The sequence below is a fragment of the Heptranchias perlo genome, chromosome 21 (assembly GCF_035084215.1).
Source record: "Heptranchias perlo isolate sHepPer1 chromosome 21, sHepPer1.hap1, whole genome shotgun sequence".
In the NCBI taxonomy this organism is placed as follows: domain Eukaryota; kingdom Metazoa; phylum Chordata; class Chondrichthyes; order Hexanchiformes; family Hexanchidae; genus Heptranchias; species Heptranchias perlo.
This window is the reverse complement of record NC_090345.1, coordinates 49,267,372-49,289,624: the sequence shown is the minus strand read 5'-3', so window position 1 is coordinate 49,289,624 and position 22,253 is coordinate 49,267,372. Positions and strand designations below refer to the sequence as shown.

The 22,253-nt window shown below is 47.7% G+C and overlaps 1 protein-coding gene across 1 annotated transcript in view; it reads left to right on the top strand.

Annotated features, from left to right (window-relative positions):
• Positions 1–22,253, top strand: part of LOC137340253 (broad substrate specificity ATP-binding cassette transporter ABCG2-like) — a 192,241-nt gene that overhangs the window by 86,937 nt on the left and 83,051 nt on the right. Inside the window, exons 5-6 of the mRNA XM_068002671.1 lie at positions 2,978–3,135; positions 6,480–6,631. Of these exons, the coding sequence (XP_067858772.1) occupies positions 2,978–3,135; positions 6,480–6,631 (310 nt within the window). The remainder of the gene's footprint in view (positions 1–2,977; positions 3,136–6,479; positions 6,632–22,253) is intronic.

Here is a 22,253-nt window from a genome sequence, read left to right as displayed (position 1 = left end):
CGTGGTAGTGGGACCTGCTGTCCTTTCTCAGACTGACAGCATTTCTGCTGCCACCCCTGCCATTCTGCCAGTGCCCTTGTTGTTGCCTCTCGGCTAGCCAGGCCAGATTGCTGCAGCTCGTACTGAGATGGTGCAGTCTGTAGCCGGGCCCTCCCGGCCCAGAGCTGCTCGAGGTTGTCCTCTAAGGCCATCTGCATGTTCCTCCATTGAAGGCCAGCAGCCTCCCACCACCCATGTTCCAGCCACTGAGGAAGCACCTCGTAGGAGCACTAAGATAGGTAAAGGCACATGAACAACAGGCACTAAGGGAATGCACAAGGGTGAATAGTTCTGTTTCTGTTTCCATAATTTCATTTATTCATTGATAAATGTGACTTTGAATTTACATTTGGTGGCGGTTTTTAATTGTGCAATGAGCTGAGGGGGAAACCAATGTGCAATCAGATGGAGGGCGATTTGATTGTTTTGTGGGAGCGGAAAGATGGGGAGTGTAGGACTGTTGGTGAGTTGGGGGATGTAGTTGATATTATTGATAGCAGGCGCGGATCAGGCGAGCATGCAGAGCCCTTACAGACAAGGCGTGTGGTCCTTGTTGCACCCTTGTGTCTTCCTCCATTTCCTCGTTCGGCTCCTCACCCTCCTCCTCCTCCTCAGCTTCTTCCTCCACCTCCTCCTCAGCCTCTTCCTCCTCCACCACCTCTTGCTCAGGGTTTTCTTCAATCATTGGTGGCAAAGGCTGGTCCCTCATGATGACGAGGTTGTGCAGCATGCAGCATACCACCAAGAATCTGCCCACCGGCTCAGCGGAGTACTGCAGGGCTCCTTCAGACCGGTCGAGACAGTGGAAGTGTTGTTTGAGGGGGACTATGGTGTGCTCCACGACATTGCATGTGGCAGCATGGCGCTCATTTTAGGCCTGCTGTGCACATGTGCATGGGTTCCTGACCAGAGTCATGAGCCATGGCGTGAGGGGATAGCCCTTGTCGCCCAGTAGCCAGACTTTGACTTGCAAGGCGGGTGAAAGATAGCTGGCACGTTGGACTGCCACATGATGAAGGTATCGTGACTGCTCCCAGAGTAGCAAGTATTGATCTCCATGAGTCGATGTGTGTGGTCTCTCACCAGCTGCACGGTGAGGGAGTGGAAGCCCTTTCAGTTGACGAAGATGGCTGAGTTGATATGCGGGGCTCGCAGGGCAATGTGCATGCAGTCAATGACACCCTGCACCATGGGGAAGCCAGCAATGCGAGTGAACCCCCGAACTCGCTCATTCTGCTTGTCTGTCAAGAGGGAAGGTGATGAACCTGATCCTCATCTGGTACAGTGCGTCTGCGACCTCCCTTATACAGCAGTGTACTGCATACTGCGAGATGTTGCATATGTTGCCAGCAGAGGCCTGAAATGAAACTGAGCCATAGAAACTCAGTGTCACAGTGACCTTCACAGCCACAGGCATTGCTGTCCTTGCCCTGATCTGAGGCTGCAGTTGTAGTTGCACCAGTTGACAGATCTGGGTCGCGGCTTCCTTGGTGAACCTCAGGCGTCGGATGCAATCCTCCTCGGTCATGTTGAAGTAAGAGAGTTGGTCCTGGAAGGCCCTAATTGGATAGGGCTTCCTGCTCAGTGCCTTGCGCCTCCTTGTCCTCCCTCTTCTTGCAACTTGACCTGCTGCACGTGGCCTCTCTGCATGCTCCCAGTTGTGCTCAATGCCCAGCAGCAGCCCTAGGAAACCGCCTATGGTTGTCAGGAATGTTGTTCAACCATGGTTGTAACTTTCTGAACCGTAAGGCAGTACCTACCAAAACACTCTCAAATGTACTCTAGGAACTCTCAGTAAGAATAGGGAGCTTCAAAAAACACTTCCTATTCCACCAGCAGCTAGAAGCAATAATCCAGCAACTAACCTGCATGGTCCCTTTAAATAATGCTGGTGGGGATTCCTCCAGGCACTCTAAGACACGTTCAGGTGGTCCGGGTTAAGACTGTGCGTTGAGTTGAGCGTTAAGTATCAAAATGGTGTCTATCACTTTAAGTCAGCGTTGCACACTGATTGCACGCATTTTCTCCCTACTTTACATGCTTCCAGCGTTCGGTATTTGCGCATGCGCTAACTCCTATACAAAGATGGCGTTCGACTCATATCACGCTGCAAACGTGCGTGCGCAGCTAAGACGTCATCTTGGATGTTGGACAGGCCATGTAGCGCCGAAACAACCGGCGCTACACAGCCCAATTTAGCGCCACACACACACACCCCAAAGCATTCCCATCCAAGCTACTCTCTGATTCAGAATGCCTCCTCCCCAAAAACTGTATAGAAGCTGATGCATTTCTGTTCCACACTAGACTAAATGGCAACTGACAAACCCTTACAGCGGATGTAGGTGAAGATGTTAGCATGCCCCACACCAAAGAGAACTGAAGTAGCCCCTCTCTCACACACATCTACATTTCATGGAAAATAAGATCTAGCCCTGCCTTGTTAAACAGGCAAGAAGTGTGGACTCATATCAGTTTTTTTAAAGTGTCACCTAGGAGGAAAGTTAAGTCCCTGATGCAGTGGAGCTTTTCTGATTATCATTGATCAACAGCTGGCTATTACTGAGAAAAATACTAATCCAGCAACTTCTGGCAATGTCATTGTCAAAGCATTTTACTAAGAAAAACAAGGCAGTCTCAATAATCCAACAAATCCCTAATGCTGATGGCATACATCTTACAAATTAGTATTTGCAGTGCAGAGCTTCACACGATCGGAGCACATATTGGGAATTTGGTGTGGAGGTCACTACATGCTGCACAAATGCTAACTCGTCAGATTCACAAAGCTCAAAAAACAAAACCAGTTTAAATTGTGATTTCTGCTGGAACTACTTATTTTGATAAACATGATCAGTTGTCAGGGAAAATGAATAAAAGTTTAAGAAGATGACATTTGTAAAATGGAGGTACGTTTAAGCATGCCTTATGTTTTCAGATCGGTACAGAATTGATTAGAGGTGTGTCTGGTGGGGAAAGGAAAAGAACACACATTGGCATGGAGCTCATCACAGATCCTCCTGTCCTGTTTCTGGATGAGCCCACAACAGGCCTGGATTCTAACACTGCAAAATCTGTTCTGACACTATTGAAAAGGTATGAGTTTTATTATCAGGACACTATAGTACGCTCATTCCACCAATGAATGAAAGGCTTTTAAAGCACACAGAAATGATTGTCCTAAAATTGCAAGGCTCTGCTTCTGATACAGAGTTTAACTTGACAGGATTACAAATTGGAGGATTCAGAGTACTGGCCGCAAGTTGGGAGCGCTGCAAACTGAGCATGCTAACACCTGCTCCAATTATCTGACCAGCGTTCCTGTCAATTGAGACTCCACCCTGGGCTTAACACAATTTACTGGAGCTGATAATGTGATCTTTGCTGTGGAGTGGTGAAACTGCTACCCTCCAGGCACCAGCTACATCGGCAAATGACTGAGCTTACCTCGCCCTATGGTCTCCACCAATATCTACAAGTTCTACCATCATGGCGAAAAACTGCAAGCCCTGTGTCAAGGTCCCATGCAGACCATCCCACAATAATTTACATTTATAAAATGCTTTTAATGTAATGAACGTCCCAAGGCACTTCACAAGTAGGCGTAAGGAAAATGGACAACAAGCCAGGAAGGGAGAGGGTAGGAGAGGTGACCAAAGATTCAGAGATGGGTTTTGAGGAAGTTTTTAAAGGAGTAAATGGAGGTGGAGAGACAAGCCATTTAGGGATGGAATTATAGAGTGTGGGACTCAGGCAGCTAAATGCTCTGCCGTGAAGGATGGGGGGAATGCACAAAAGACCAAAGGATTGGACTGTTCAGGGGAGACACAGGGCTGGAGGAGATTGCAGAGATAGGGTGGAGTGAGGCCACAGAAGGATTTAATGATGAGGTCAAGATTTTGAATTTAAAATATTGAGGGACAAGGAGCCTATGTAGGTCAGTGAAGGCAAAGGTGATGGACAAGCAGGACTTAGCGTGGCACAGGATACATGCGGCAGAGTTTTGGAAAATTTGGTGATAATGGAGGGTGGAGGAATGGAGGCCACATGGAGAGCATTGGAGTAATCAAACCTACAGCAAGTGTGAATGTTTCAGTGGCAGAGGAGAATTTACAGCATGGTGAATGGGCCCTCTGCCTCTGAGAGCTGATGCTTCTCATGAAACCCTATGCAAACACAGCAGGAAAAGTATCACGGGAACCTGCAAGACACTTCTTAGCAAAAATTTCAGTAAAAAGAACTTGCAGTTACCTTTCGCAACTTTAGGATGTCCCAAAGCATTTGGGTGGGGTGTAGTGTCTTTGTGAACTTGGTCTGGAGGGGTTAGAGTGCCTTTGTGAATTGGAGCAGTGGGGAGATTGGATGTGAGGGAGGGACTGTTCAGGTAAATTTTGGTAAATGATGCTCTGTTTAGTCTGTTGACAATCTAAATGTCACTTTTCTTTTCCTATTTTTAATTAAAAATTCATTAACTGTTAAGTAAAAAGTGCTTAAAATTAACCAGAATGCATAATTTTTAATGCAGATATTCATATTTTTTCCAGTGAAGCATTCCCCTGGACTCTTAAAAATGTACTACCAATTTTGTGCCATCAACATTTCACGCTCAGTCTGCACCAGAAGTGTGCTGCATGCCATATAGGTTGGCGCCCTGTAGTCGTCCAGGGTGTCTGCATGAAACTGGTGTTAGGCTCATTGTGCATGCTGCTGTCAGTTTTCTCAAGTGCACAACAGCCAAAGCAGCTGTTGTTAAAGGGACCACTGGAGGCTGCCACCCAAAAGTTAAGTTTACAGTTTTTTACTTACCTGATTGTGGAGCCAGGAGAAGCAGGAGTGCTCCTCCTGGCTGCACATTAAAACCGCAGGCCGCTGCCGACCACCGCTTTCCACCATCCCGATTGCAGCACCCCCCCCCCCACCGCCTTATCCGGCATCTTAGCTGGCTGAATTCACTTCCCCCACCCATCTGTGCGAACTGCCTCTGGGGCTGCAACTGGTGCCCGCAACTCGCCGGTACTGTCCTAATGAAGCCAGCGGACCAATTTGCTGTGGTCCTGCCGCCGACCTTGTTAGGCACCCCAATTCGGGTGTGTTCCAATTTCTAGGCAGTTATTTATACTGATAGTTTATGGCAAAAGCCCGTGTACCTATTGGTTTTCACGTGTCAGGGCCATTCTTGAGTTGTCAGATTTTTTGGGTTGTGTCAGCTTTTTTGAAGCCGTTGGTCAGCTTTTATTAGTTTTCTATGTTGCCCTGTATGCATTATAGTCAATGCTTTCGGATCATCCACTCAGTTGTAATGGACCCAAGCCTCCAGAAAGCAAAGAGTAAAGTTACAGGAGCCAATTTTCCTCTGCTGTACTCCCAAAGAATCCTTATTCCCCAGATACAAACAGAAGAAAAAGGGTCAGAGATTGATGATGACAGACCTCCATCTCTGTAGCACTGCTTGAGGATTTCTTGGAATCCCCCGAATCAGTGAAGAGCGCTGCCACCTACAGCAGATGCATGTATGCATATGTGGTGGGCGGAACACAGTGATGCCTCTCAGTTCATTTTCCTGTCTCACTGCTAGGTGGGCAGCCATTAGGAAGGATGACCAGAAGAACTTTGCCTTACGCCTTGCACCCAGCCCCATTCAGATTGGAGGATCTGAGAGGAGCAGGCAGCGAGGCCTTGAAGGCTGAAACAGGTAAGTGCCACCACTTTTCCATGGCCACAGGAAGCTTGTAAGGGATGTCTTTGGACAGCAGCCAGAAGGCACCATGGCTAGCAGCCATTAGTGCTGCTGCAGGGCTCTCAGTCAGTTACCACCTCCATTTCAAAAGAAGGGCCTAGGGTAATGATCTGAACCCACAAAAACAGGCAAGTTCAGGTCACTTCAGCTGCACTCTGCCTGATGTGCACCCAGGTGGGGGAAAGGAAGAAAAATCAGTTCCGTGCATTCCTCACCATTTGAAGAAAAGAATGGGCAAAAAACTAACTTCCATTTAATGCCGTGTCTATTGTTTTCCCTGGTTATTCTAATGTTGATTCAGAGGACTAAATTTTCCCAGTACATGCTGGTGGTGAGGTACCTTGCCCACCAGCAGCACATATGCCTGCTATTTTCCAATATGTGCTGGTGGCAGGTGAAGTTTCTTGTCACTGGCAAGTATTCAGAAAGTTTAGGCCAGAAAGCCATTGCTTTACCTGTAAATGGATTCTGTAATTAAAATTTGCCCCGTGCTCTGCCAGGAATTTCCTGTGGGGCTCTCTTGCTTGGTTGCCTTAACTTTGGTAGAAGATTGGCGAAGACCCCGGATAGATGTGTAAATGGGTTTCTGCTAATCTTCCTCTGAAGTTACAGCTGTCGTTCAGAAAACCTCGTGGAAATCCCCAGCGAGGATCTGAAACATATTCTCAATACATTTTATGAATTCTTATATTTGTCATCCTAGACTTTCAAGATGCGGTAGAACGATTATATTCTCTATCCACCAGCCTCGATACTTTATATTTAAGCTTTTTGACAGCCTGACACTCCTGGCGAATGGAAGAATGTTGTATCATGGCCCAGCTAAAACTGCATTACAATACTTTTCATCTATTGGTAAGAAACAATGTAGTAGAGGCTGAAATTCCACTTCTGAGTGCTGGCAGCACAGGCACGTCAGGTGCAGAAAATTGGGGGCAGTGTCCTTGTACCTTCTTTGTGCTAACTGTGGGCTTTCCATGAGGGCAGAAGAAGCTTGTATTTGAAAGATTTGCATTTATATAGAATTTCACTGTTGTTTTTGCAGCAGCCAATAGTACACAGTAGGGTCCCACTAACGGTGATGAGATGAACGACTAGGTAATCTGTTTTTGCAGTATTGGGTAAGGGATAAATGTTGACCACATGGGACCATGATATAGTCCTGATAACAGAGACCCGACTCAAAGAAGGGGAGGATTGGGTACTTAATATTCCTGGCTACAAGGTATTCAGAAAAGGTAGGGAAGGAAAGAAAGGAGGGGGGTGGCGGTATTGATCAAAGAAACTATTATAGCACTGGAAAGGGATGATGCAGTTGAGGGATCAAAGACAGAATCTATTTGGTTAGAATTAAGGAACAATAGAGAAGCTATTGTGCTACTGGGTGTATACTACAGGCCACCAAATAGTGAACATAGGAACATAGGAAGGAGATAAAGGATAATATTAGGGTTATGGGAAAGAGAGGAGCAAATTTGCAGGCAAATTGCAGAAAGATGCAAGAGCTATAGAGTAATGATAACGGGGGACTTCAATTATCCCAATATAAACTGGGATAGTAACAGTGTAAAGGGCAAAGAGGGGGAGGATTCCTGAAGTGTGTACAAGAGAACTTTCTTGATTAGTGTGTTTCAAACCCAATGAGGAAGGAAGCAGTGCTGGATCTGGTTCTGGGGAAAGTAGTGGGGCAAGCGGAGCATGTTTCAGTGAGGGAGCAGTTGGGGAACAGTGGCCATAATAGCGATAGGTTTAGAATAATTATGGAAAAAGACAAGGAACAATCAAACATAAAAATACTTAACTGGAGGAGGGCTAATTTCATTGAGTTAAAAAGGGATCTTGCCCTGATGAATTGGAATCAAAATTGGTGGGCAAAACAGCAATTGAACAATGGAAGGCCTTCAAGGAGGAGTTGGTTCGGGTACAGAGTAGACACATTCCTACGAGGGGGAAAGGACGAGCATCCAAAGCTAGAGCTCCCTGGGTGACTAAAGATATAGGGCGCTAAATTGGGCCGTGTAGCACCCGTTGTTTCGGCGCTTCACGGCCCCTCCAACATCCAAGATGGCGTCTTGGATGCGCACGCACGTTTCGTGCGTGACGTGCACCAGACGCCATCTTGGTATAGGAGTTAGCGCATGCGCTAATCCCGAACGCTGGAAGCATGTAGAGTAGGGAGAAAATGGCTTCAATCAGTTTAAAGTGATACACACAATTTTGGACCTTAACGCTCAACTCAACGCACAATCTAAACCGACCATCTAAACGTTTCTTACAGTGCCTGAAGGACCCCCCACCAGCTCTATTTAAAGGGCCATGCAGGTGTTGCAAGTTAGTTGCTGGATTATTGCTTCTGGCTGCTGGAGGAGTAGCAAGTGTTTTTTAAAGCTCCCTATTCTTATTGAGAGTTCCTACACTACTTTTGAGAGTGCTTTCGCAGGTATTGCCTTATGGGTCGGAAAGTTACAACCATGGTGGAACAACATTCCTGCCAACCATGGGCGGTCTGCTAGGGCTCCCGTTGGGCATTGAGCATGACTGGGAGCATGCAGAGAGGCCGCGCCCAGCAGGTCAAGCTGCGAGGAGACGGAGGACGAGAGGGGCAAGGCACTGAGCAGGAGACCCTACCCAATGAGGGCCTTCAGGGATCAATTCTCTTACCTCAACATGACCGAGGGGAATTGCATCCAACGCCTGAGGTTCACCAAGGAAGCCGTCACTGAGATCTGTCAACTGGTGCAGCCATAACTGCAGCCTTAGAGCAGGGCGAGGACAGCATTGCCTGTAGCTGTGAAGGTCACCATGGCACTGAATTTCTATGGCTCAGGAGCATTTGCTGGCAACGTGCAACATCTCGCAGTATGCAGTGCACTGCTGCATAAGGGAGGTCACAGACACACTGTACCACATGAGGAACAGGTTCATCACCTTCCCTCTCGACAGAGACAATCAGAACAAGCGAGCATGGGGGTTCGCACGCATTGCTGGCTTCCCCATGGTGCAGGGTGCCATAGACTGCACACATATTGCCCTTTGTGCCCCGCACATCAACTCGGCTTTCTTCATCAACGTGCAGCTGGTGTGCGACCAAACGCATTGCATCTTGGAGGTCGATGCCCCCTACCCTGGGAGCAGTCACAACGCCTTTGTCATGCAGCAGTCCAACATGACAGCTATCTTTCATCTGACTTGGCAAGTCAAAGGCTGGCTTCTGGGCGACAAGGGCTTTCCCCTCACGACGTGGCTCATGACACCGGTAAGGAATCCATGCACATGTGCACAGCAGGCCTATAATGAGAGCCATGCTGCCACACGCAACATCGTGGAGCACACCATAGGCCTCCTCAAACAATGCTTCCGCCTAGACCAGTCTGGACGAGCCTTGCAGTATTACCCTGAGCGGGTGGGCAGATTTGTGGTTGTCTGCTGCATGCTGCACAACCTCGCCATCATGAGGGACCAGCCTTTGCCACCAATGACTGCAGAAGATCCTGAGCCAGAGCCAGAGGTGGAGGAGGAGGCTGAGGAGGAAGAGGTGGAAGAGCAGGAGGAGGAAGAGGCTGAGGTGGAGCCGGAAGAGGAGGTGGAAGAAGACGCAAGGTTGCAGCAGGAACCACACGCCTTATCTGCAAGGGCTGTGCGTGCTCGCCTGATCCATGCCCACTATCAATAATTGGAACTACCTCCCCCAACTCACCAACAGTCCTACATTCCCCACCTTTCCCCTCCCACAAGACAATCAAATCGCCCTCCATCAGATTACACATTGGTGTCCCTCTCAGCTCATTGCATGAATAAAAACCACCACCAAATGCCAAATCAAACTCTCATTTATGGATTAGTAAATGAAAATATGCAAACATAACAGAACTATTCACCCTTGAGCATTCCCTTAGTGTCTGTTGTCCGTGTGCCTTTACCGATCCTAGTGCTCCTACGAGGTGCTTCCCCAGTGACTGGAGCATGACTGGTGGAAGGCTGCTGGCTTTCAATGGAGGAATGTCCAGATGGCCTTGGAAGACGACCTCGAGCAGCTCTGGGCCTGGAGGGCTCGGCTTCAGACTGCACCATCTCAGCATGGGCTGCAGCAGTCTGGCCTGGCTGGCCGACAGGCAACAACAGGGGTACTGGTGGAGTGGCTGGGGTGGGAGCAGGAATGCTGTCGTCCTGAGAGAGGTCAGCAGGTCCGACTGCCAGGTCGCCACTGCCACTCTCCCGGGGCGGCGCCTCAGCACAACTGGTGATCGGCTGGAGAACGGATTGCTGGAGTGCTGTGATGCCGTGGAAGCCCAGTTCCACAGTGATCCCCAGACCCAGATAGCAGCAGTCTGAGCTTCCAATGCAGCAGTCTGAGCTGCAAATGCAGCAGAAAGACCTTGGATGGCAGATGTTTGTGCTGCAATGGTGCCGTGACATCAGTCATCAGACGCTGCATCATGGTGGGTTCCACAGGTGCGCTGATGGAGGTGACCACCCGTTCCATGTTGGAAAGGATGGGCTCCAAGCTCTGCGCAAAGTCCTGCGCCAAGTTGGAGCTGGACTCTTCCATGCCCCTTCTCATTGTGTGCAGGCTTTCTGGCAGGCTTTCCAGTGCCCCAAGCATTTGTTGGTGTATGCCCATCAGCCTTCTTCTGTAGCCTGGCCCATCAAAGTTCTCATCTGACTCCGCTGCAGCAGAACTAGTGAGCGACCTCGCCCTCCGGCGAGTTGGCTCCTGTGGTATCCGTTCCTCTGCCCCGGCTCCTGCGCACTTGTGCTCGGTGTCTCACCATGTGCAGATCCCTCCTGTAACCTAACCTCTAAAGGACGCGCAGTGTCAGTCTCTGAGCTGGTGGAAGCAAGTGTCAGATTGAGTGATGGTGTGGCTTCAGTGTCCTTTTCCTCCTCCTCCTCCTCCTCCTCCTCCTCCTCGGGTGCCGCCAAGTGTTCTTGGGTATCTGCAATGACAAAAGGAAACAGGTTGAGTTGTGGAGTGGGGAGAGGAGCAAGTAAGAGGTGCGTGCAGGCAGCGTGTGCAGCACGTGAGTCAGAAAAGATTATGGGAGGAGGGAGATGTGGAAAAGGGGAAGGATCATTAGATATGCAGAGACCCCCCTTGACCGGGATCTCCAGCGTGGCATGTTGTAACGGCTGCAGCGACGGCCCATCCAATAATCCGCAGCACCGTCTCCTCTAGGGGGGTGAGGACGTGTAGACGTGCCCGTCCAGCCTCAGGTCCCTCCTGATGGCAGATGTTATACGCCACCTTCTCCTGCAAGACAGAGGACAGTGTGTCAGTGAGTGTCTTGCAAGGTGTGTGGGTGATGTGCCTGTCATGGTTGAATAGCTGCCAGTTTGTGTGACTTGAGTGGTGGTTATGTGGCCTGCAAGTGTGGTATTATGTGCGGGTGAGATGCAGTATTGTGTATGGATGGCAGTGTTTGTTGGTGGGTGGGTGGGTGACGGGAAGTGTTGTGCATGGACTATTGGGGCAGTTGGTAGGATGTGCCCACTTGACACTTGCATTCACTCACCTTGACCACTCGTGTCAAATCATTAAATTTCTTGTGGCACTGCATCCACGTGTGTGGTGCAATGCTCCTCGCTATGGCCTGCCAATGCCTACGCAGCTGTAGTCTAGACGGTCTCTGGCCACCCTGCGGGTACATGGCTGCCCTCCTCTGGTCCATACCTTCCACCAGGGCCTCCAGAGCATCGTCGGTGAATCTTGGTGCCCGCTCTCTTGCTGGTGCAGCTACTCGTGATGCCATCCTCCCTTCTCCTCCTTGACTATGTATCTGCCATTGGAAATGTGCCTGCACCTTTAAATAGTGCAGGCAGCTGATGATGTGCGCTGTCCACGCCCCATTTCCAACTTCCTCATTCTCCGTGCAGCCTCTCAGCAGCGAGGGCTGCGCTTGCTGCACGGAGATTTCAGGCTAAGTAGCAGGTAGCATGAAGTTCACATGCTGCCTGCGTAAGTTCCGTTGGGCACGGGGTGGTAGCGCATACCGTCACCCAGAATGGACCCTTATTCAATTTTTCCCCATAGAGATTAAAATGAAACAGAAAAAGGAGACTTATGACTAATGTAAGGTTCATAATACAGTAGAGAACCAGGCTGAATACAGAAAGTACAGAGGAGATCTAAAAAAGAAAATAAGAGGGGCAAATAATTAGTATGAGAATAGATTAGCGACTAACATAAAAGGGAATCTAAAAGTTTTTTATAAACATATAAGCAGTAAAAGGGTAGTCAAAGGAAGGGTGGGACCGATTAGGAACAAAAAAGGAGATCTTCTTGCGGAGTCAGAGGATATGGCTGAGGTACTAAATGAATACTTCGCATTGGTCTTCACTAGAGAAGATGATGCTGCCAATATAACAGTAAAGGAGGAGGTAGATATTGGACAGAATAAAAATAGATGAAGAGGTACTTAAAAAGTTGGCAGTACTCAAAGTAGAAAAGTCACCCGGTCCAGGTTTGATGCATTCTAGATTACTGAGGGAAGTAAGGGTAGAAATTGCGGAGGCTCTGGCCACAATCTTCCAATCCTCCTTAGAAATGGGTGCGACATCAGAGACTGGATGATTGCAAATGTTACACCCCTGATCAAAAAAGGGGAGAGGGATAAACCCAGCAATTACAGGCCAGTCAGTCTAACATTGGTGATGGGGAAACTTTTAGAGACAATAATCTGGGTCAAAATTAATTGGCACTTGGAAAAGTATGGGCTATTAAATGAAAGTCAGTACAGATTTGTTAAAGGAAAATCATGTTTGACGAACTTGATTGAGTTCTTTGAGGAGCAAATATGTAAGGAGATTACAGACAGCTGCAAGAAAAATAGGGTGGTAATAGTAGGGGACTTTAACTTTCCCAACATTGACTGGGACAGCCATAGCATTAGGGGCTTGGATGGAGAGAAATTTGTTGAGTGTATTCAGGAGGAATTTCTCATTCAGTATGTGGATGGCCCGACTAGAGAGGGGGCAAAACTTGACCTCCTCTTGGGAAATAAGGAAGGGCAGGTGACAGAAGTGTTAGTGAGGGATCACTTTGGGACCAGTGATCATAATTCCATTAGTTTTAAGATAGCTATGGAGAAGGATAGGTCTGGCCCAAAAGTTAAAATTCTAAATTGGGGAAAGGCCAATTTTGATGGTATTAGACAGGAACTTTCAGAAGTTGATTGGGAGAGTCTGTTGGCAGGCAAAGGGACGTCTGGTAAGTGGGAGGCTTTCAAAAGTGTGTTAACCAGGGTTCAGGGTAAGCACATTCCTTATAAAGTGAAGGGCAAGGCTGGTAGAAGTAGGGAACCTTGGATGACTCGGGAGATTGAGGCACTAGTCAAAAATAAGAAGGAGGCATATGACATGCATAGGCAGCTGGGATCAAGTGGATCCCTTGAAGAGTATAGAGATTGCCGGAGTAGAGTTAAGAGAGAAATCAGGAGGGCAAAAAGGGGATATGAGATTGCTTTGGCAGATCAGGCAAAGGTGAATCCAAAGAGCTTCTACAAATACATAAAGGGCAAAAGGGTAACTAGGGAGAGAGTAGGGCCTCTTAAGGATCAACAAGGTCATCTATGTGCGGAACCACAAGAGATGGGTGAGATCCTGAATGAATATTTCACATCGGTATTTACGGTTGAGAAAGGCATGGATGTTAGGGAACTTGGGGAAATAAATAGTGATGTCTTGAGGAGTGTACATATTACAGAGAGGGAGGTGCTGGAAGTCTTAACGCGCATCAAGGTAGATAAATCTCCGGGACCTGATGAAATGTATCCCAGGACGTTATGGGAGGTTAGGGAGGAAATTGCGGGTCCCCTAGCAGAGATATTTGAATCATCCACCGCTACAGGTGAGGTGCCTGAAGATTGGAGGGTAGCAAATGTTGTGCCTTTGTTTAAGAAGGGCGGCAGGGAAAAGCCTGGGAACTACAGACCAGTGAGCCTGACATCTGTAGTGGGTAAGTTGTTAGAGGGTATTCTGAGGGACAGGATCTACAGGCATTTGGAGAGGCAGGGACTAATTAGGAACAGTCAGCATGGTTTTGTGAGAGGAAAATCATGTCTCACGAATTTGATTGAGTTTTTTGAAGGGGTAACCAAGAAGATAGATGAGGGCTGTGCAGTAGACGTGGTCTACATGGACTTCAGCAAAGCATTTGACAAGGTACCGCATGGTAGGTTGTTACATAAGGTTAAATCTCATGGGATCCAAGGTGAGGTAGCCAATTGGATACAAAATTGGCTTGACGACAGAAGACAGAGGGTGGTTGTCGAGGGTTGTTTTTCAAACTGGATGCCTGTGTCCAGCGGTGTGCCTCAGGGATCGGTGCTGGGTCCGCTGTTATTTGTTATTTATATTAATGATTTGGATGAGAATTTAGGAGGCATGGTTAGTAAGTTTGCAGATGACACCAAGATTGGTAGCATTGTGGACAGTGAAGAAGGTTATCTAGGATTGCAACGGGATCTTGATAAATTGGGCCAGTGGGCCGATGAATGGCAGATGGAGTTTAATTTAGATAAATGTGAGGTGATGCATTTTGGTAGATCGAATCGGGCCAGGACCTACTCCGTTAATGGTAGGGCGTTGGGGAGAGTTATCGAACAAAGAGATCTAGGAGTACAGATTCATAGCTCCTTGAAAGTGGAGTCACAGGTGGATAGGGTGGTGAAGAAGGCATTCAGCATGCTTGGTTTCATTGGTCAGAACATTGAATGCAGGAGTTGGGATGTCTTGTTGAAGTTGTACAGGGCATTGGTGAGGCCACACTTGGAGTACTGTGTACAGTTCTGGTCACCCTATTATAGAAAGGATATTATTAAACTAGAAAGAGTGCAGAAAAGATTTACTAGGATGCTACCGGGACTTGATGGTTTGACTTACAGGGAGAGGTTAGACAGACTGGGACTTTATTCCCTGGAGAGTAGGAGGTTAAGGGGTGATCTTATAGAAGTCTATAAAATAATGAGGGGCATAGATAAGGTCGATAGTCAAAATCTTTTCCCAAAGGTAGGGGAGTCTATAACGAGGGGGCACAGATTTAAGGTGAGAGGGGAGAGATACAAAAGGATCCAGAGGGGCAATTTTTTCACTCAAAGGGTGGTGAGTGTCTGGAACGAGCTGCCAGAGGCAGTAGTAGAGGCGGGTACAATTTTGTCTTTTAAAAAGCATTTGGACAGTTACATGGGAAGATGGGTATCGAGGGATATGGGCCAAGTGCAGGCAATTGGGACTAGCTTAGTGGTATAAACTGGGCGACATGGACATGTTGGGCCGAAGGGCCTGTTTCCATGTTGTAACTTCTATGATTCTATGATTCTAAGTAACGGAGAGGGTTGATGAGGTTAGTGCGGTTGATGTTGTGTATATGGAGTTTCAAAAGGCATGTGATAAAGTACCACATAATAGACTTGTATGCAAAATTAAAGCCCATGGGATTAAAGGGATAGTGTAGCATGCATACAAAATTGGCTAAGGTACAAAAAGCAGAGAGTAGTGATGAACGATTGTTTTTCAGACTGGAGGGAAGTATACAGTGGGGTTCTGCACGGGTCAGGATTAGGCCCGCTGCTCTTTTTGATATATATTAATGACCTGGATTTGGGTATACAGAGTATAATTTTAAAGATTGCAGATGACATGAAACTCAGGAATGTAGTAAACAATGTGAAGGATAGTAACGGACTTCGGGAGGACGCAGACAGACTGGTGAAATGGGCAGACACATGGCAGATGAAATTTAATGCAGAGAAGTGTGAAGTGATACATTTTGGTAGGAAGAATGAAGAGAAGCAATATAAACTAAATAGTACAATTTTAAAGTGTGTACAGGAACAGAGAGACCTGGGAGTGTAGGTACACAAATCTTTGAAGGTGGCAGGACAAGTTGAGAAGGCTGTTAAAAAAGCTTATGGGATCCTGGGCTTTATTAATAGAGGCATAGAGTACAAAAGCAAGGAAGTTATGCTAAACCTTTATCAAACAGTTGTTAGGTCCCAGCTGGAGTATATGTTCAATTCTGGGCAACACACTTTAGGAAGGATTTCAAGGCCTTAGAGGGTGCAGAAGAGATTTACTAGAATGGTCCCAGGGATTAGGGACTTCAGTTATGTGGAGAAACTGGAGTTATTCTCCTTAAAACAGAGAAGGTTAAGAGGCAATTTGATCGAAGTGTTCAAAATCATGAAGGGTTTTTATAGAGTAAATAAGGAGAAACTGTTGCTTGTGGCAGAGGGGTCGGTAATCAGAGGACACAGATTTAAGGTGATTGGCAAAAGAGCCAGAGGTGACATGAGGAAACATAACATTTTTTTTTACACAGAGAGTTGTTATGATCTAGAATGCATTGCCTGAAAGAGTGGTGGAAACAGATTCAATAGTAACTTGAAGGGATAAATGTTACAGGGCTACGGGGAAAGAGCAGGGGAGTGGGACTAATTGGATAGCTCTTTCAAAGAGCCAGCAGAGGCACTATGGGCAGAATGGCCTCCGTCTGTGCTATAACATACTATGATACTATGACTTGATTATGGAGGTAGATGCCAGGTATCCTGGCAGCATTCATGAGTCCTGAATGCTCCGCCAGTCAACAATACTACCCTTGTTTCAGGAAGGGACAGCCCTCAATGGATGAAGACCAGACATACCCATTGAAGCCATAGCTACCAAACCTGCCCGTGACCTGAGAACAGCAGCAGAAAGTGCAATGAGACCCATTCTGCTACTAGAACCCATACAGAGCACAACAGGGCTGCTTAAACAAAGGAACATGCTATAGACAGAGCTAAGCGATTCCACAACCAACGGATCAGATCAAAGCTCTGCAGTCCTGCCACATCCAGTCGTGAATGGTGGTGGACAGTTAAACAACTAACGGGAGGAGGAGGCTCTGTAAACATCCCCATCCTCAATGATGGCGGAGTCCAGCACGTGAATGCAAAAGACAAGGCTGAAGCGTTTGCAAACATCTTCAGCCAGAAGTGCCGAGTAGATGATTCATCTCGGCCTCCTCCTGATATCTCCACCATCACAGAAGCCAGTCTTCAGTCAATTCGATTCACTCCATGTGATATCAAGAAACGGCTGAGTGCACTGGATACAGCAAAGGCTATGGGCCCCGACAACATCCCGGCTGTAGTGCTGAAGACTTGTGTTCCAGAACTAGCCACGCCTCTAGCCAAACTGTTCCAGTACAGCTACAACACTGGCATCTACCGACAATGTGGAAAATTGCCCAGGTATGTCCTGTCCACAAAAAGCAGGACAAATCCAATCCGGCCAATTACCGCCCCATCAGTCTACTCTCAATCATCAACAAAGTGATGGAAGGTGTCGTCGACAGTGCTATCAAGCGGCACTTACTCACCAATAACCTGCTCACCGATGCTCAGTTTGGGTTCCGCCAGGACCACTCGGCTCCAGACCTCATAACAGCCTTGGTCCAAACATGGACAAAAGAGCTGAATTCCAGAGGTGAGGTGAGAGTGACTGCCCTTGACATCAAGGCAACATTTGACCGAGTATGGCACCAAGGAGCCCTAGTAAAATTGAAGTCAATGGGAATCAGGGGAAAGCTCTCCAGTGGCTGGAGTCATACGTAGCACAAAGGAAGATGGTAGTGGTTGTTGGAGGCCAATCATCTCAGCCCCAGGACATTGCTGCAGGAGTTCCTCAGGGCAGTGTCCTAGGCCCAACCATCTTCAGCTGCTTCATCAATGACCTTCCCTCCATCATAAGGTCAGAAATGGGGATGTTCGCTGATGATTGCACAGTGTTCAGTTCCATTCACAACCCCTCAGATAATGAAGCAGTCTGAGCCCGCTTGCAGCAAGACCTGGACAACATCCAGGCTTGGGCTGATAAGTGGCAAGTAACATTCGCGCCAGACAAGTGCCGGGCAATGACTATCTCCAACAAGAGAGAATCTAACCACCTCCCCTTGACATTCAACGGCATTATCATCGCCAAATCCCCCACCATCAACATCCTGGGGGTCACCATTGACCAAAAACTTAACTGGACCAGCCACATAAATACTGTGGCTACAAGAGCAGGTCAGAGGCTGGGTATTCTGCTGCGAGTGACTTACCTCCTGACTCCCCAAAGCCTTTCCAACGTCTACAAGGCACAAGTCAGGAGCTGCACTCTCCTCTTGCCTGGATGAGTGCAGCTCCAACAACACTCAAGAAGCTTGACACCATCCAGGACAAAACAGCCTGCTTGATTTGCACCCCATCCACCACACTAAACATTCACTCCCTCCACCACCGGCGCACAGTGGCTGCATTGTGTACCATCAACTCACCAAGGCTTCTTCGACAGCACCTCCCAAACCCGTGACCTCTACCACCTAGAAGGACAAGGGCAGCAAGCACATGGGAACAACACCTCCTGCACGTTCTCCTCCAAGTCACACACCATCCCGACTTGGAAATATATCACCGTACCTTCATCGTCGCTGGGTCAAAATCCTGGAACTCCCTACCTCATAGCACTGTGGGAGAACCTTCACCACATGGACTGCAGCGGTTCAAAGAGGCGGCTCACCACCACCTTCTCAAGGGCAATTAGGGATGGGCAATAAATGCTGGCGTTGCCAGCGATGCTCACTTCCCATGAACGCATAAAAAAAACCCAAAGGTTTCATTGCCTGGATCGGTTCGGGGCAATGCTGCCAAAGAGCCCTGCAACGGTATCCAAAATTATCATGATCTGCTGCATGCTTTATACATTTGCAGTTCAGAGTGGCGTCACCGTGCAGCAGGTATCTGGAGGAAGGGGCCACAAGCATGCCAGGCCAAGAAACACAAGTTGAAAATTTGCCTCCATCCCATCAGCAGCAACATGCTTGTGAAATTGAACAAAAATTTATCATAAACCTCTTTATTTAAAAGGTCAAAACCCCAGGGGGATCAAGTTCCTCCTGGACTGATACACCCACCCCATATATGATAGATCCACACTATCCCTTGCCCACCGTGAACATATCCAGGCATATACTCCAGCATAAAAGGCAGAGGCCATGTAAGAAAACACCAACATCAATGTCCCTTGCAATTATGTCCAATTCAACGTACTTCTTGTCTGATCTACTTTTTCTTTCTCTGTCTTTTCCCCTTGGGGAACTTTGAACTTAATCTGCTGCTCCTTCTAAGTGCTACTCTAGTGAGGGAAATAAGTGAGGTGGTAGTCTGTTGCCTTTCACTGAGGGATTCCTGGAAGGGAGTTGCTCATTACCTAGTTTCACAGCGTCAGGTTCCCTGAAAATGCAGGCACAACTTGTGCTGCTGTGGTGCCTGCCTGGGTTTGCTCGCCTTCTGGTTCAGAATGAATCCTTTGAGCGGGATGCTTGGGGGCAGGGGCAGGACTGATTGGTCATTGAGGATGACATGTCCTTCATCTCTGCCTCCTACCATACCTCTGCAACTGAGCCCAGGATCTCCATACGACTCTTAAGAGCAGACCTCTGGGAAGGAGGCCTTCTCTGCAGATGCCCCTGGGGGTGGCATGTGCTCCAGAGGGGACTGCAGATCTGTCAAAAATTACTTTGCAGATGCAGATAATGGACTTTTCCATACTGCCATTACACTATGCAGTATCATTTGCAAAAAATATATGGATGCTGAGCCAAAGAAGGAAATATTATCAGGGGTGACCAAAATCTTGATCAAAGAGGTGGGTTATAAGGATAGCTTTAATGGAGGAGAGGGAGGTGGAAATGTGGAGGGGTTTAGCCAAGGAATTGGTGAGCATGGGGCGAAGGGAGGGGGGGATGCTCAAATGGCCAGAGTCAGAGAATAATGAGTTTGGGGGGGGGTGGGTTGTCGGGCTGGGGAAGGTTAAGAGAGGAGGAAGGGTGAGACCATGAAAGGATTTAAACATGATGATAAGAATTTTAAATTGGAAGCATTGGGGTACCAGGAGCCATTGTAGATCAAAAAGGACAGGGGTGATAGTTGAGCAGGACCAAATGCAGGATAGGATATGGGCAGCACAGATTTAGATGAGTTGAAGTTTGTGGAGGATGGGAGGTCAGCCAGGAAAGTATTGGAATTGTCAAGTCTGGAGGTGACAAAGGCATTGATGAGGCATTCAGCAGCAGATGGACTGAGGCACTGGTGGAAGCAGATGATGTCATGATGATGGAAGTAGGCAGTATTTGAGATGGAGAGGATAGAGAGCCGGAAGCTTAGCTTGGGGTCGAATGGATGCCAAGATTGTGAACAGTCTGATTCAGCCTGAGTCAATGGCTAGGGAAGGTTTTGAGGTATGGCTGGATAACCGGAGATGCGGTCTGAAATCCCATGGAGCTGGACAATGGAGGAGAGGCGTTGGAGGAGGATGATGTACTGGACCATGTGAATGGTTTCAGACAGGTCAAGAAGGACAAGGAGGGATAAATCACCATAGTCACAGTCACAGAGGATTAAATTTGTGACTGATAAGTGCTGTTTCGGTGCAGTGGCAGGGATGGAAACCTGATTGGAAAGATTCAAACGTGGAGATATGGGAAAAATGGGCAGAGATTTGGAAGGTGACAACATATTCAAGGACTTTGGATAGGAAAAGAAAATTTCAGATGGGATGGTAGTGTGCAAAGAGGAGTCAAGAATGTTTTTTTTCGAGGAGGGGGTGATGACGTCGGTTTTGAAAGGGAGGGGGACAGTAGCTGAAGACTGGGAACAATTTACAATGAAGGCATGAAGGGAGATAGGAACATAGATAAACTAGAGAAAGATGTGGTTTCAGGGCTACGGCCGGGGGAATCCACGGGGCAGGCTTGGCTTGGTGGGCAAGGGGAAGAGGCAATTGAATGGATGGTCTCAGTCTTAACGACAAAGAAGTCCATGAGCTACTCCCGGCACAGGCTCGATAGGCCGAATGGCCTCCTTCTGTGCTCTATGATTCTATGATACTCGCACTTGTTGTTGGAGGTAAGGGTGGAGGGGAAAGGGGAGAGGGGTTTAAAGAGACAGTTGGTAATGCAGAAAAGAAGCTGAAAGTTATCATTGTTCTCCAAGATGATCCTGGAGTAGTGGGCAGTTTTGGCAGATGACAGTGAAGTCCGATTGTGCTTGGTCTGGTGAGGGATGGCTAAACACATTGTACACCAGAAATGCGCAAGTCTTGGACTTTAAAGTGCAAAGATGGGGGCCATACTAGACATACTTGCTCTCGAGGCAGTACAAAGAAGGTTCACTCGGTTAATCCCGGGGATGAGGGGGCGGACATATGAGGAGAGGTTGAGTAGATTGGGACTCTACTCATTGGAGTTCAGAAGAATGAGAGGCGATCTTATTGAAACATATAAGATTGTGAAGGGTCTTGATCGGGTGGATGCAGTAAGGATGTTCCCAAAGATGGGTGAAACTAGAACTAGGGGGCATAATCTTAGAATAAGGGGCTGCTCTTTCAAAACTGAGATGAGGAGAAACTTCTTCACTCAGAGGGTGGTCGGTCTGTGGAATTTGCTGCCCCAGGAAGCTGTGGAAGCTACATCATTAGATAAATTTAAAACAGAAATAGACAGTTTCCTAGAAGTAAAGGGAATTAGGGGTTATGGGGAGCGGGCAGGAAATTGGACATGAAGCTGAGTTCGGATCGGTCAATGCCCTGTGGGTGGCGGAGAGGGCCCAGGGGCTATGTGGCCGGGTCCTGCTCCGACTTCTTGTGTTCTTTAGATTTGTGGTTGGGATCAGATCAGCCATGATCTTATTGAATGGCGGAGCAGGCTCGAGGGGCCGATTGGCCTACTCCTGCTCCAATTTCTTATGTTCTTATGTAATCAACTGAATGGGAGAGAATAAAGGCTTTACCGGGTACACAGCATCAAAGGTAGATGTGAGGGAGTGGTTGAACAGATTGAATGGCTGCAGAAGTATCGTGGTGAATGGAGGGCGAGGCAGTTGGGATTTAGAAAGTGCAGTTGTAAGTGACTTGGGGGAGTGTTTTTTTCCAGGGATGGATGCAGAAGGAAGTGTGGTTATGCACTTTGGCAGGAAAAATCAGAGAGCAAGTTATTTTCTTAATGGCGAGAGACTGGAAAGTACTGCAGTACAAAGGGATCTGGGGGTCCTAGTGCAAGAAAATCAAAAAGTTGGTATGCAGGTGCAGCAGGTGATCAAGAAAGCCAACGGAATGTTGGCTTTTATTGCTCGGGGGATAGAATATAAAAACAAGGAGGTATTGCTGCAGTTATATAAGGTATTGGTGAGACCGCACCTGGAATACTGCATACAGTTTTGGTCTCCATACTTAAGAAAAGACATACTTGCTCTCGAGGCAGTACAAAGAAGGTTCACTCGGTTAATCCCGGGGATGAGGGGGCGGACATATGAGGAGAGGTTGAGTAGATTGGGACTCTACTCATTGGAGTTCAGAAGAATGAGAGGCGATCTTATTGAAACATATAAGATTGTGAAGGGTCTTGATCGGGTGGATGCAGTAAGGATGTTCCCAAAGATGGGTGAAACTAGAACTA